Source organism: Manacus vitellinus, unplaced genomic scaffold (assembly GCF_001715985.3).
Source record: "Manacus vitellinus isolate BGI_N305 unplaced genomic scaffold, ASM171598v3 scaffold_0_pilon, whole genome shotgun sequence".
NCBI lineage: Eukaryota > Metazoa > Chordata > Aves > Passeriformes > Pipridae > Manacus > Manacus vitellinus.
In genome coordinates, this window is record NW_021938789.1 from 38,844,635 (window position 1) to 38,858,751 (window position 14,117).

General features: G+C 35.6%; 1 protein-coding gene across 2 annotated transcripts in view; it reads left to right on the forward strand.

Moving 5' to 3' along the window:
- The window catches only part of FBXW7 (F-box and WD repeat domain containing 7), a 174,717-nt gene that overhangs the window by 83,316 nt on the left and 77,284 nt on the right, over positions 1 to 14,117 (forward strand). The window contains exon 1 of one of the 2 annotated variants that reach the window (XM_018071740.1): positions 10,141 to 10,460. The exons of the other annotated variant lie outside the window; for it this stretch is intronic. Coding sequence (XP_017927229.1) covers positions 10,314 to 10,460 — 147 coding nt within the window. The 5' untranslated portion in view covers positions 10,141 to 10,313. Of the gene's footprint in view, positions 1 to 10,140; positions 10,461 to 14,117 lie in introns of those variants that run through there. 2 annotated transcript variants of the gene reach the window in all.

Below are 14,117 nucleotides of genomic sequence, written 5' to 3' on the forward strand. Positions count from 1 at the left end.
ATGAGATCTGAAATTAGCTTAGGGGGCCGGAGGAACAGAAGGTGACCTGAGGACCAGAACTACATTTAACAGCTGCTGTGGGACTACCATTTTTTCCTGATGCATTTCTTACCGTAATCTGCAAAATAGCAGTATATCCTTTATTTCTGTAGGAGACTTTTCATTGTCTGCAGAACATGTTGCTATTCAGCAAACTGTGCACAGTGAAGTCATTTACATACCTTTACAAATTCTTGAGTATAAGGAGAAAAACTAGACAATGTGAATTTTTAGGCTAGTTTAATCATTTTTGAACAGGCAGAATGCTTAAAATAAGTGTTTGAACAGACAGCATCTAATGTCCATTGACAAAGGATGATTTTTGGCACATGAACTGTTCTTCTTTGCTAGTATATGGTATCTGATCTGTGTGTGAAGCTATGCTTGTGTAGTAATGATATAATATGCATTTTGTGTAGACTCATTGGTCAACCATTGTGGTTTGTTTAGGTTGCGTGTGAATGTTTTACAGTTTTGTTTATTGGTGAAGTTTCTACTAGAAAAATCCCTGTGAAACCTGGAACTAGTGTTTCTGTGAACAGTTTGTTTTGTCACAAGCATCTTCACCCTTCTATTCACTAATGTGGTTAATGAACATGCTGTCTAAACTCTAACTTCATGCAAAATTTGTGAGGATTCTCCCCAATCTCTCCTGGACCAACAAGTTGAGGAATTCACCAACTTACTGTAAAATGGGCTTTACGTTAAAAAAACTTTGTGTGCATTGACTGTGTATGGTACAACTTCTGATATAATGTTACATATAGTTAATTGGTGTTGAAATTTTAAAGGTTAATTGGTGTTGAAATTTTAAAGGTTAAAGTCATGAGTTCTTGTGCATAGATAGGTATCTCGATAATAATTACTGGAATACAAGAGAAAAGCATTGCTGTTGGGCATCTCTTCTGTATCATTTCTCCTTTCTTCTACTCTTGCTAATTTTAAATTTTGTTTCCTTAGTTTGTAACAACAAGAATTGGGAAGAGGGAGAGGATCTGACAAGGACACAAATACTAAGGAAGTGCAGAGATTTCTATCCCAAGTCAAGGTGGTCCAAACTTAACTATTTCTTCAAAAACCTTATTTCTTTTGATTTTTTTCTTACTAAAAGCTCATGTTTTCTACTGACTTTATTGCCTGACCATACATTGCATAGTATGAAAGGAGCAGATTGTGAATTTTAGTAAAATTCAGTATAATTCAGTCTTGGAAGACAGTGGCTATGCTTTTCAGCTATGTCATGACATATTACTCAGTTAATGGTTATAGTATCTTAACACATTTGTTCTATCCCTGGCGCCTCAGGTGAAGTAGAAAGTGTACTTATTACCACCACAGATTGCCAGCAGGGATAAATCCCACCTTATTCATCATCAAAAGTCGTTACTACTTAAAGTATTAGCAACATTTCCTGTAAGTGCAAATCACATTCTTATCCAGTCAATGCTTAGAAGAGGAGACCTTTTGTTCTTCTCAAATTACTGAGTGTCCCTTAAGGATTACCCAAATGTATAGGGTGCTAAAAAAAATTAAAAGACAACAAATAATAAACATAGTTTTGCCAACGTCATAATTCCTTCAGTATGATCCCTTAGTCAGATTTTCTAAAACACACACAAAAAAATTGACTTAAAATAAATATGTAAAAATGAAGTTAAGAAACTGGAAGTGACGTGGCCAAATGGAAGAAATCAGACATAAAATCATTCAATATAGATCACTTGTTCTTGCAAAGTGTAATAGTGTTGTCCCTCAACTGTAAGCTGGACTTCATCCAAAGCAAGGACACTTTCAATTGGTACGAGGAGGCACTCACCCTTCTCACAGTGTTTGGCTTTGATGTAAACCACTAGTATTCCATACCCTAGAGCAAGTATGCAACACACAGGTGTGCACATGTATCTATTTTGGAGGACGGGCTGTTGACAGACTCTGACTCTTTCTACACTGTGCCAGGCAGAATTTGGTGCTGGTGCACTACCTTTCTTTGTTGGCAGGGTTTGAAGTCTGAATATCAGACTGCCAGTAAACTCACAGCTGGACTTAGTTGACCATGTACAAAATGAAAATTCTATCAAATACTTACAAGTGTTTTAAATTATAAGTGAAATTTGAACAAATCGGAGAAAGCCAGTGTTTGTGAAATAAAAGTACAGGCAAGGCTGCCCCTTCCTCTAAAAAAAAAAAAGGTGGAAAAAAGGACAGACAAGTGAAAGATCAAGAGTGCCAGCTCTTCGACGTACTACCTGCTTTTTTTCTGTGGTCTGTGCATTCTTTACTTTACATATCTTGAGCTTTATAAATAGCCTCACACCCTTTTGCAGTATGCTGTTACCAGCTGAAAAGGATTATATAGCTTAATTTGGTGCTATCAGATGAATGCCATCGTAACAATCAGTTGTTCCATTTGTTAGATTTATGTATTTACATGTATTTTACAGTGCTAGTAAGAAAAATAGTCTTATATCAAAATAGACCTTGATATCCATATTGTTTCAAACGTACAAATTGTAATACTTTGCATTATTCAACCTTTTATTTTGGCAGTAGGCAATATAGCTAATCTGGAGAGTGTTACTGTGTTGTCAGGTTTGGTTTGGTTTTTTTTTCTTAATGCTGAATAAATGGTATGTGGACAGAATTTCACTACAGAATAAAAAAAATACTTAGGTGTGTTAAGTGGCAGAAATATTTTAATGCCTATCTGATATTTTGGGGATTTTTCCTGTTCCCATTTAATATGTAGAAAGAAAGAAAAGTCTTAAGTCCAAACATCATTTTTGGCAGTGCCCTTTTATACATTATTCAGAAACTGGTAATCATGTTTTAAATATTTTGGTACTGCCTTGTTTATTTTTGTATGTGTAGGTATGTAAATAGAGAATTTCTCATTTAAAGCCTTGCATTTTACATGGAAGGGTGATACAGTGATAAGAAAAGCTGAATTTTTCAGTATGAAAAATTAATTTTTTTGTTTTCTTCTATTTTTGTAAAAGCAACCTCCTTACTAAAAAAGCCACCCTCTTTCCCTTCCCCCAGCTTATCCTCAGCTGGGAATTTAACGTGCATTTTAATCCAGCATTAAATATTGCATGACTTCTCTACCTGTTGCTGTAGTTCTTAATTCTTAGCTTTATTTAAAGGTGCAACAACAGCATAAGTAAGTGGTCAGCAAATAAATTCCTGCAGAGCAGCTGTAGCAATTCTTTTTAGCAGCTGTTACAACTCTGACTAGACCGAAGAGTTAAACTTGCTTATCCAACAGGTCATGTTATAGCCAGTGAGGCAGACATTTCTGGAATATTTATAAAATGCAAGAAGATGCAGCTGGATTTCTGTTGCATACCTAGAATATTTTCTGAAATGTTTAATGAAGAAATGAAGATACATGCTTTAAAAATAGTTTTTTAAAAAGTGACAATGACAACAAGACCCCATAGTACAGTAAATAAAGTAATAAAGTTAGGGGAGCTGTGGAGTAAAGCGAAATAATAAAGACCTCTAGTTTCAAGTGATTATTAGACACTTACAGGCATGTCTAAATATGGTAGGAATTATTTTTTTAGATGCTCATGGTTAAGTATCTTTTTAATTATATGATAGTATCATTAGTATTGATATTATATAGTCTTGTCAATATGCAGTTTACCAGGCAGTCTATGTTGTTTTCATAAACCGTCCATGTGACCTTACAAAAAGTTAACTTGTGCAAATGGTCCCTTGTAATTAGTCAAGTGCTCTATTGCACTAGTACCTGTGTGACTGAGGGCAGAGCTGCAAGTACCTGCATGTTCCCTTCCCTTTCTTTGGAGATGAAATTCTGTAGTTGGTGAGATGCCTATGAAGCTTTTATCATTGATGTCTCTTCAGGACCAGTATTGGACAAAGGGAACTGATCTAATATCTCGTTGCCCAGAGATGGAGGTCTTGACTACTCTTCACTTCTAAACACTCTTCGTCTCATCATGCATCTGGCTGCTTTGTGAGCTGTTCACAATAGTGGAAAAATAACTTAGCAACAAAAAAAGTTGAGGATTTTCAGGTATCCTACTTACTGGAGTTATATTAGAGCTCACAAACCTGACAAATTTTACAGCCAGTTTAAGGAAGAGTTTGGAAAAAATGGCCAGAACAAGGAGGATGGAAGGGCTAGCCGCCTCCTTTTTGCTACTAGAATCTCTAATGAACCTTTTCATTTCCTTTTAGCTGCAAAGATCAGCTGTGGGATTGAACAGATCCAGTGGAGATCTGTTATTTTTTTACTCGCTGACATTCAAACTCACTTCCATTCGTGGTTGCAATTAGAAATTGTAAGTAGTGAACCTTTGCTGTTGATTAATCTGACTAACTGCTGGCCTCCCCAGCAAGCAAGGCTGATGTAGTTAAGTGCCATACACAAGTATTAAAATGCAGCAGGTCAAGTTTGAGTCTCATTTTATTTCTCTGTGCGCTCACACTTAAATGCCAGAATACTTAACAGATACGAGCATGCACATAGGCATGAAAAATGTCTAGTAGGTATGTTTATCTCATGGTTTCCCCTTTGCCGCTAAACTTGATATTTCATATCTTGCCTGCTCTGTACTAGTGGACTTCTGGGAATGCTATCTTGTGTTTTGCCAGACAGAAGCTTTACCATCATCCTTATCTGTATTTTTTTTGACTTTTATAATTTCTTTTCAGTATAGGAGTGTCATACAAATTGTACCATCTTCCACCAGCAGTTACAAAAGCCATAGCTCCTTCTTGCTCTTTCATGGCAAAAACTGTAAGGTAGCTCTATTGTATTAGATAAAAATGTTTTTCATCACTGTAGTTTTTAATGACCATGCCTGGATATGATTTCAGAGCCAGAATTATAGCCAGGAAGTATCATTTGAGTGAATCTGAGTTAAGAAAATCTGGGTTCTTCTTCACTGTGTTCTTAAACTTTGTTGCCAAAGAAAATGAAGCTTGTGCAGTTGAGACATTTGCCTGTCATTGTCATCCTTTCCAGACCTTATGAATTTCTTGACTAATTTTCACCCAATTTGACAAAGAGAGAGATTACACAAGTTTTCAAGATAACTAAAGGGTAGGAAGGAAAGGGAGAGACTTATTAGTACATCTGCAGACTTCGCAGAAAAGGAAGTCTATGAAGTGACCATTACCTGGTAAGACATAATTGAATTCTTGAGGAATTGAGTATTTCTATGATCATGTAAGCAGTTCAGTCAACATTTGTTCCTTCCTTTAAACCATAGAAACCATTTATTAGTCAATACTCATAGTAAGGTACAAACCTGAAATAAAGCTTTGCTATGACTGGACTGTTCAGAGTGAGCCTTCCATGACATTTTGGGACCATAAAGCCTTGGAGAAGCTGGAGAGTAATTCAAGTGCAATTTGAACTGTCATGGTAGTCTAACCTGGAGCCAGACTTCGTTCTTGCTGTTGCTTGTGATACAACAGGTCTACTCCTGGATGTTTCATGAACTATAGAGAAAACCATCAGTTTGCATGTTTAAACTAGTAGTTTTGCCCCTTTTGCATACTATTCAAGTGTACGTTTTTTAGGAAATTTTGATCTCATAAGATCAAAATTGTTATCCCCATTGATTCCCTCCATACCCTCTTCAGGAGTCTGGGTCATTATCTTTTCTTATATGTGCAGATGTTTTTATTGGGTAAACTTGGATAGAATACAGACTGTTTAAAGCAATAGGGTTTTTTCTGTCCAGAACCACTAATACAGTTGCAGTTATTTTTGTACAGCAGTACCTTTTAACTATACAGCTGGTTCATTTGCCTGTACAAAACAAGCTAATGTACAATGTGTCATTTGAAAACTACTTGTATATTGATATTAGAAATCCCTCACATAAATAAACTTGGGACCGCAGTAGCTAGGTGAGTGATTACTAGTGTAGTATACGAGTACCTTGCTTTGCTGACAAAGTGGTTCTTGGTCTTTCTAGACCAACAGGGACTAGTGTGAATATCAAGGGAATAATAAAGCTCGTGTATAATGTAAATTATAGTGCATTCTGTATGCAGCACCTATGTGGAGCTTACTACAGATGTTATTTAGGGAGTATATTATGAAATATATTCAAAAGATTATGATGTTACTATGATTGATTTGAGAAGGTAACTTTTGAAACGTTGCAGTGCTCTGCTTTATCCATTTGAGGGCAGCTGTTCACCGATGTTAAAAACTGTGGAGAACCTCTCTGGGGTTCTGCTGTCTGCATTTTAATTTTTCTGTACTTACTTCATCTAGGTCTGTGTAGGTCTTGTACTGTTCCATCACCATATTAAAATATCATGATTTTTAAATTTTTTTTTCCAGTAATGTTAATATGCAAAGCAGTTGTCATCTCTAAGAGCAAATTCTATAGTGTGTATGTAAGCTGGTTTTCAGTGTTGGGGTAATTTCTTAGATTCGTGTCTTAAAACTGTGACCTGACTGGAAGGTATGAAGATTATTGCTGCTTACTACATGCTTTCATTTTACAAAGACATCACTTCACTGAACTGGCCAAAAAGAAACAGTTTCTTTTGTTTACAGTTGAAAGTCCCTGACAATCTCAAGCTAGTATTTTCAAACTCAAGGTTTCAGGCATTTTTATGTGATCTGATTTCAAACGTGATCTTCCAATTTCAAGGACAGGTGAGCCCTTGAAAGGAGCATCACTGGAAATCGGCCTCACTTTATTTAGAAATAGAATGTTAGAAAAATATATTACAAAGCATTAAATCTCAAATTTTCATAATTTCACGTGTGTCAAGTTTATACATGTTCTCACCGTGTATAATGTAAAAAAGGACTTTTAAAGATGAAAACAACAGTGGTTCTTTAAACTTAAATTTAGAGCTTAAATTAGAATTATATGTGTAATAAATACAAAAATAAGTGATATCTACTATATTCAGTGTATTCCTGACACTTCTGAGATAGCCAACCCTCACCATTTTGTCTTCCTGTTACAACCTCTTACTGCTTAAATTAGACTGTGTTGTATTTTCAGGCTAAAGACTTTCACTTATTAGATGTTTACAGCTGTCCAGCTTGGGGCCTTTAAACATTACTGTAAGACAATTATACTTACAGTCAGTAACGTGTAGGAAATACAAGACTGAAAAGAAAGTGATGATACATGGAAGTAAAATTGGGCCAACAAAATCTCATCTATTAGTGCAACTCTTTTTCCAGGAGATGATGGTAAAAAAAGGCAGGGGAAAAAAGACACAGATAAAAACTGGAGCTTTTTCTTATTGCCATGATAAAGTATGAAATCTAGCTTTGTAATTTCACATGGGACAGAAAAAAAGTACCATATTTTGTCATGGCTTTATCCATGTAAAAAGGGGACTACACTGAATGTGAACTTGATGCTTTTTTCAGCTAGCAATGTGTCCCTGTGCAATTACTCTAGAATATTTTGGACATTCCTGAGGAAAAACCAGTGTACTACTGGGACTTCATCTCAAACCACACAAGAAGGGCTGACAATCCCAAGTTTTGTCTTTTCAGAGGTGTGAGAATAACCTGTTACTGGAGACTTGCGTGGTGAGCAGTGCTTGGAGAGTGCAACACCTCAGTCTTGTTTGCTCCCCAATTGTATGTAAATTTGTAAATGGGCCAAGTTATGTTCCTGTTTTGCACTTTTGTTCTGAGCTAATAATTAAAAAAAAAGGGGGGGGAACTGAGCCTGTAAAGTAATAAGATGCTAGGCTCTGATACCAACTAATAACAGCTGGTGATCTGCTACGCTGTCAAATTCTTTCAGCAATTGCGCAATAAAGTACTCTGTTAAAACTGAGTTTATTTCAGCGGTTTCTCTTAGTGCACACATGCATGCAGACAATTCTATATGCAATTAAATGAAATGCCAAATATTTATTAAACTAGAAAGTAAGGCTTGCTTTGTACAGAATAATGTATCTGATCTTGTATTACATACTATAAAAATCTCAAATTATATAAATACTTTTAGGTCAACTTCACACTTTGCTGGAACTATTGAAATGGTGACCAGTTTGTCAAAATGGAAAACTGATCTGTTGCTTCTTTTTGAATGATACTTCCATAGGGTATGTGAGTTGATCTCTTTTGAACTTTTGGCTCTGTTCTTCACTTTAGTTATTCAAAGTAGAAACAAAAGGCTCCTCTTTACCCTTTTTGGAGTACTTCAGTGAAATTTTCTTATTTGAATGAAACTGAGATTCCAAGACACTTATTCTGAAGCTTTTCAGCCAAGTGAAAGCCTAGTACTTGTTGTATAAAATATGAAGTAATTCAGAATGAAGCTATAAACTAATGCTATTGCTATTGAGTACAGTGTAATGGTAAACTGTTTCTTGGAGTTTATAAGATGAAGTATAAAGTAGGAAATGTAAAGAGTCTTTTAGTAGAAAATGTACATCTAAATGTGCTTTAGAATAACATCTGAATTGTATGGTAGAGAATAAAAACACGCAACCATCTGTGCATGAAAATTCTGTGCTACCCAGCATTGTCACAGCTTTTCTGTATGCAACTGTGCAACATCTGTAAAGAAATAAGGATTGTCTTGTTTGTCTGAGAAATATTTTCTTGTAAGTGAAGGCTTACTGTAATGTATATATACTCTCAGTGAAACACTAGGGATTTTTTTCCTTCTTTTTTTTTTCTTTTTAAACCTTTCCACATGCAAATGTTTGGTGGGGGGCCCTGTATATGCAAGTGAGACATGCTTACAGCTTGGCTTTTTGAGGGGGAAACAAAGGGCTAAGTGGAAATGCTAATACAGTCATATTTTAATGCTGTCTTTTGTCAAGTTACATTGTTGTGCTCCAAGCATTAAAGCATTACTGCACTCCCTCTTTTGCCCTCACATAATTATACAGTTAATTATCTTTGCTGGTTTGTGCATAAAGGGACTTGTAAGATTTCTTAATGGTCATTTATTCTCTGTGTTTTGGACTGTGCTGACTCAGTTCATACAAGAGCTTTGATGGTTTTCTGCATCTCTTATCAGCAATTTCATAAGACATTTTCACAGGTCTTTGTCTCTTTCTACTTAGTTTTGCTCAAAAAGGTTTTCAAAATATGAATATGCTTTTAAGAAACATGTCCAAGTATAGGCATCAGAAAGGGATTGTGGGAACCTAGAGGTATTGTAGGAAAGCTAATTTGATCAAGAAATTATTTAAAATGGAAGCAAACTAATTGTGGAAAATCTGAGTAATAGACATTGCTGTTCAGCTTTGTTTGGTGGAGTACCAACCTTTTTACTGAAAAATGGTCCCCAGTCAGGTTTGTTGGTAAGGCCAGGCAGACCTCTCCCCACATCCTTCAAGATATGCTGTTGTTTTGGAGGAAGAGTCCTTCTCCTTTACATCAGTGTGATGGATGGGCCTGAGGAAACTGGTACCCAAACTCCTGATGGCCAGAAGAGGAAAGATTGTTGTACCGTTGCATCCTTAGAGCCAAAGCTGCCTGGATGATGCTCCCCCCACAGCCACAGGGAAAGAGGAGGAAGTGCAGGCTGGAGTGCAACAGTAGCTTTGCTTCTACTTTTATTAAATGAACAAGTTTTGTGCCAATGCCACCATTTTAGGGGACTCTCATTTTTTTCCGTTTTTCTTTTTTTTTTTTGGATCCATTTTTCTTTCCTTTTGTAACTTTTGGACTTAGCAATATATTATGTTTGTGGAGGCTATAATTGAGAAACAGCGAAGTCCAAGTCAGTTTTTCATTTGATTTTAGTGACACTCCAGAACAAATCTGCTTGTGGAGTGGTGGAGTTGATCGTGCAGCAATGCTGTCACTCTCTGAAGGTTGCAATCTCCTTGACTTCCCCTTCTGAAAGTGCAATGCCAATTTGCAAAAAAAAAATAAAAAAAAAAATTAAAAAAAAATTCTTCCTTTAAAGTGCAGGTGTAAGTGGCTCTGGCTATTAAAACTCCAGGCAGTCATGATTTTCTTCGTTTTCAATCTGCAGATCCCTTTTTGGAGAAGGGCTTTTCTGACATTGCAGGGGAGGTCCACCAGCTGTTTGACTGACAGGAGCAGTCTGCCTGCCCCTTGGTAGTTTAATTCCTGTCTATACTAGGATAGCTTGCACTTCACTGAGCAGCAGACAGGTCAGGACACTTGGCAGGAGAAGGTTGAGAGACAAAGGCAGCAAGCTTTGGGGAGCTGATTCACCAGTCTGAAACTTAAAAAAAAAAAATCATGCAACTTTAGAGCAAAGTTTTTACCAATGTTCTTCCAGTGTTAGTAGACTTGACAAAGTAAGAACAATAAAATGTCCAAACCTGGGAAAACTGCCATCAACCATGGCTTGGTTCCTGTTGATCTTAAAAGTGCCAAAGAACCTCTACCACACCAAACCGTGATGAAGATATTTAGCATCAGCATCATTGCACAGGGTTTGCCCTTCTGCCGTAGGCGGGTAAGTGTAAAAGTCTTTAAAACCTGAATTTTGATCACTTGGCTTGTAGCTCAGTGCTTTGTCATGGTGCATTCATTCCGTGAGGAAGTACTTATGTCTGTCACTATCTATTCACTCAAAGTGCCATTATTTCATTAATTCTTCTACTTTAATTGAAACTGTACATGTTGTCTTAGCTATTACTCATTTAAAGGAACACGTGAGGGATTCTTTTATAGCTGTAAACCATATGGGGAAAACAAATGCTGTACAAAATAGGTGCCTTCATAAATGTGTATTTTGCTGTTATTCAGTCTTTTAGGTGATGAAGCTTGGAGTATAATTCATTGAACTCAGTTCTGAATTGTATTGGCATATGTGACTTACTGGATACTAAATTAGAGAATTTAGAAATGTTAAACTAATTAATATTTAAGCATTTTTAGTAAGAATTCTTGAAATAAAATTTTAATAGTTTTATAACTCAGTAATGGAGATAACATTTTTTGCTGTTACAGAAAATAAAAATAGCACGTTACTATGTGGTGGTTGCGATATAGTTTATATATAGACAATCCTAGCCTGACAAACTATCACGGGTCTTATGCTACAGCTTCAGGAACTATATTAATAAAGTGGCCCTTAAAAATCATTATATGAGTTTTGTATTGCTGCTGAAGAAATGCTGTTTCTGTTTATTGATGCACGTTTTAAAATCTAGCTCACCTTTTGTAAATATGCTGGCTTTCCTTGAGTGTCAACATACTACTTTTTAGCAACCTCAGTTAAATCACAGACAAAATTTAAATTTGACGAGATCACATTGGAAAGTTTAATTTCTTTCTACTGTGTTGTTTGGTATATCTTGGAACATTTCTTATATATAAAAGGTATGCATGCATTGAAAGCTAGCAACATAATGTCAATCTGCAGCAATGCAAAAATTAGAACACATATATATATATACACACACATGACTGTTTAATATTGGATCATATGCATTTCAGAAAAGTATTTTTTTCCTGAAATTAGATATTATACATATGCGTTTGCTGAACATGGAATAGGAACATTTCATAATGTTGGAAGTGATAAAGTAATCTCCTATATTTTAATAGATGTGCTTTAATTTTTTTTATATTATTTGAGAACTGTTTCCTTGAAAATAAACATTTGGAATATGTTTTGATAGCTTTATTTCCTTTGTCTTGGATAAAGCATAGTATACAGTGTAGAAGATAAGTTTCGGAGCTATATTTCACAAGTCTTTTTAGTGACTGTATTAATATGTTATTATACTGTTGGAACTTTAATGCTGATGTCTTACGTGTGTATTTTCTGTAATGAGAAGTGTGATCACACATTAACTTCTCACAAATACAAGAAAACCCTCCCAAAATCTAAAGCAGTTCTCTGCAGATTTTGCTCTGTTCCAAAATGACCAGAATGATCTTGTTTGTCCTGTCCTACACCACGTTCAAGCAGTCAATTTAAAGTTTTAGCTCTAGGAGGATTTAAGAAGCTGTTCAGCATCTACTTTTCTTTTAACATTAGGACTAATGAGGAAATTTTGAAGCATCTTAAATGTATATTTTATCAGCTAAGATATCATCAATCTATTTATCTTGTGTTCTGAAACTAACAATTCTCAGTATGATTGCTGCTGATAGTGGAAGAGGTAAGAGCTCCACCTTTAGTCTCATGCCTTCTAACACTCCAAGCCTGCACGTAAGTCCTAGTGATTACCATATTGGGTTCCCTCCATGCTAATACGCGTAGGTCGCATACAAGTTCTCCATTTTCCTTTCCACATGTTGAAAAAACCCATACCAAAACCCAGCCTAATTTTTGATATCAATAAATGAGAGAATCGATACTTTTGTTATCTAGATTTATTCCTTTTATTAAACATAACGCAAAATAGGAATTTTGACACAAAGTCTTCACCAATATGCAATGTTTAGTTTTTAAAAATTCTACTTTTCATTTAATAAGTAATGCATTGAATTATTTAGCACTGTATGTTCAGAGCTAAGCTTGATGTACTTTAGAACACAAGCTACCATTTGCTTCCAGGTTATTGACTTAGTACTATATTGATGTCAACTTTTTCTGAAAAGTGTACATTTGAACCATTCGAACACTGACCTGACTTAAAGATTATTGACCTTCTCCTTGTTTGAACTCGTTTCTTCCCTTCCTTAATTGTACATTAGACCTAACAAACCATCTTTAAAATGTGTACTGTGATCCTTGAGAGTAAAAATACTTCCGTTATGAGAGCTGACAGTTCATGGCTTCTGCATCCTCTGCATTAGTTATACTGGGCTTCTATCAAGAAGTGCACTATAAATGGTCACAGGACTTAACAGTTTGCCCTTATGCATTTTGTCAGTTTGCTCATGTAGTTAAAACACTTGTCTGCAATACTGCTAATCTGAATCCAGTTAAAAATAGTATTACTTAGCATTCTTTGTGTAGCACTGAGAATAACTTTAGTGTATAGCTCTAGAAGTTCTGTACTTACACAGTAAACGTATGCATTCCTTAAAGTTGTTACAGAAAACACTGATGCAGTATCATCAAATATAGGCATAGCCATGATCCTCTTTAGCCTTTAACATATCTTGCATAGGCACTGAAGTAGATTTTGCAGTATAACATGAAGAAGCAATGAATACCTTTCAGCTAGTACGCACTTAAAATATCAGATATCATTAGCTCTTCAGTGCGATGTAACTGCAGCTGATCATTGAACATACTTAAAAGATAGTCACGTATGTCACGTATGTTCCAAAATCAAGTGCCGTATTTTGTTTGCCACAGTGAATACTTTCAGTTGACAAAAAAATTGGTCTCTTAATTATGTGATTTTTCACTTAGACTGCTCTTAAACTGCCAACAGTAGAAGTGTTTTTCCTTCTGAACTCATAATTCTTAACTATTTCAAAAACTGTATTTTAAAAATAGATTTCTTCCCTCTTTAGTTTTCCAGGGCTTTTTCCTGAAAATTCCACTGCTTGTTGCTCTTGAAGACTGCTGGATGACAATTTCATCACATTAAATACATGTTTTTAAGAAGTGCTAATAAGCTGGAGAATTTGTGAGAGTGACTTGTTCACTTGCAGCATTCCTTCATTTCAAGTGGTTTAAAGTAGCACTGAACTGGTATAAAGCAGGGGTTTCAGTGTGCACCCTGTGGTGTTCCAAGCTAGAAAAGTCAAGGTAATAAATGTATCCATTTTCAGTGCCTGTAATCTCAGATACACCAAAAATTCTGTTATACTGTTCCATTTTGTGACAATAGTTTTGCTGTATGTGTGTATGTTTCACCCTTAAAATGGATCCAACCGAATTTTGACAATTCATCACCTTTTGGTAGTTCATTACTGAAATATTTCCGTCATAGGGTGTATTTTTGTGTTAAGTGAACATAGGATAAAGCATTTTAAGCATTAATTTATATACCATCCTGTATTTTTCAAATAAGAGCATCCACTGCTCTTATACATTACATATGGAATTAGTTGGTTTGTTACTACAACGGAGCACTTGGAACAAGACTTTCAGTCAACCTTTTCCTGGTTGACTGGTATGCTAGTAGTTTGTTTAAAATACTAATATGACTTACGCATGAACAACTTGACTTATTTGGACTTGTTTCTTTATCCCTTAATT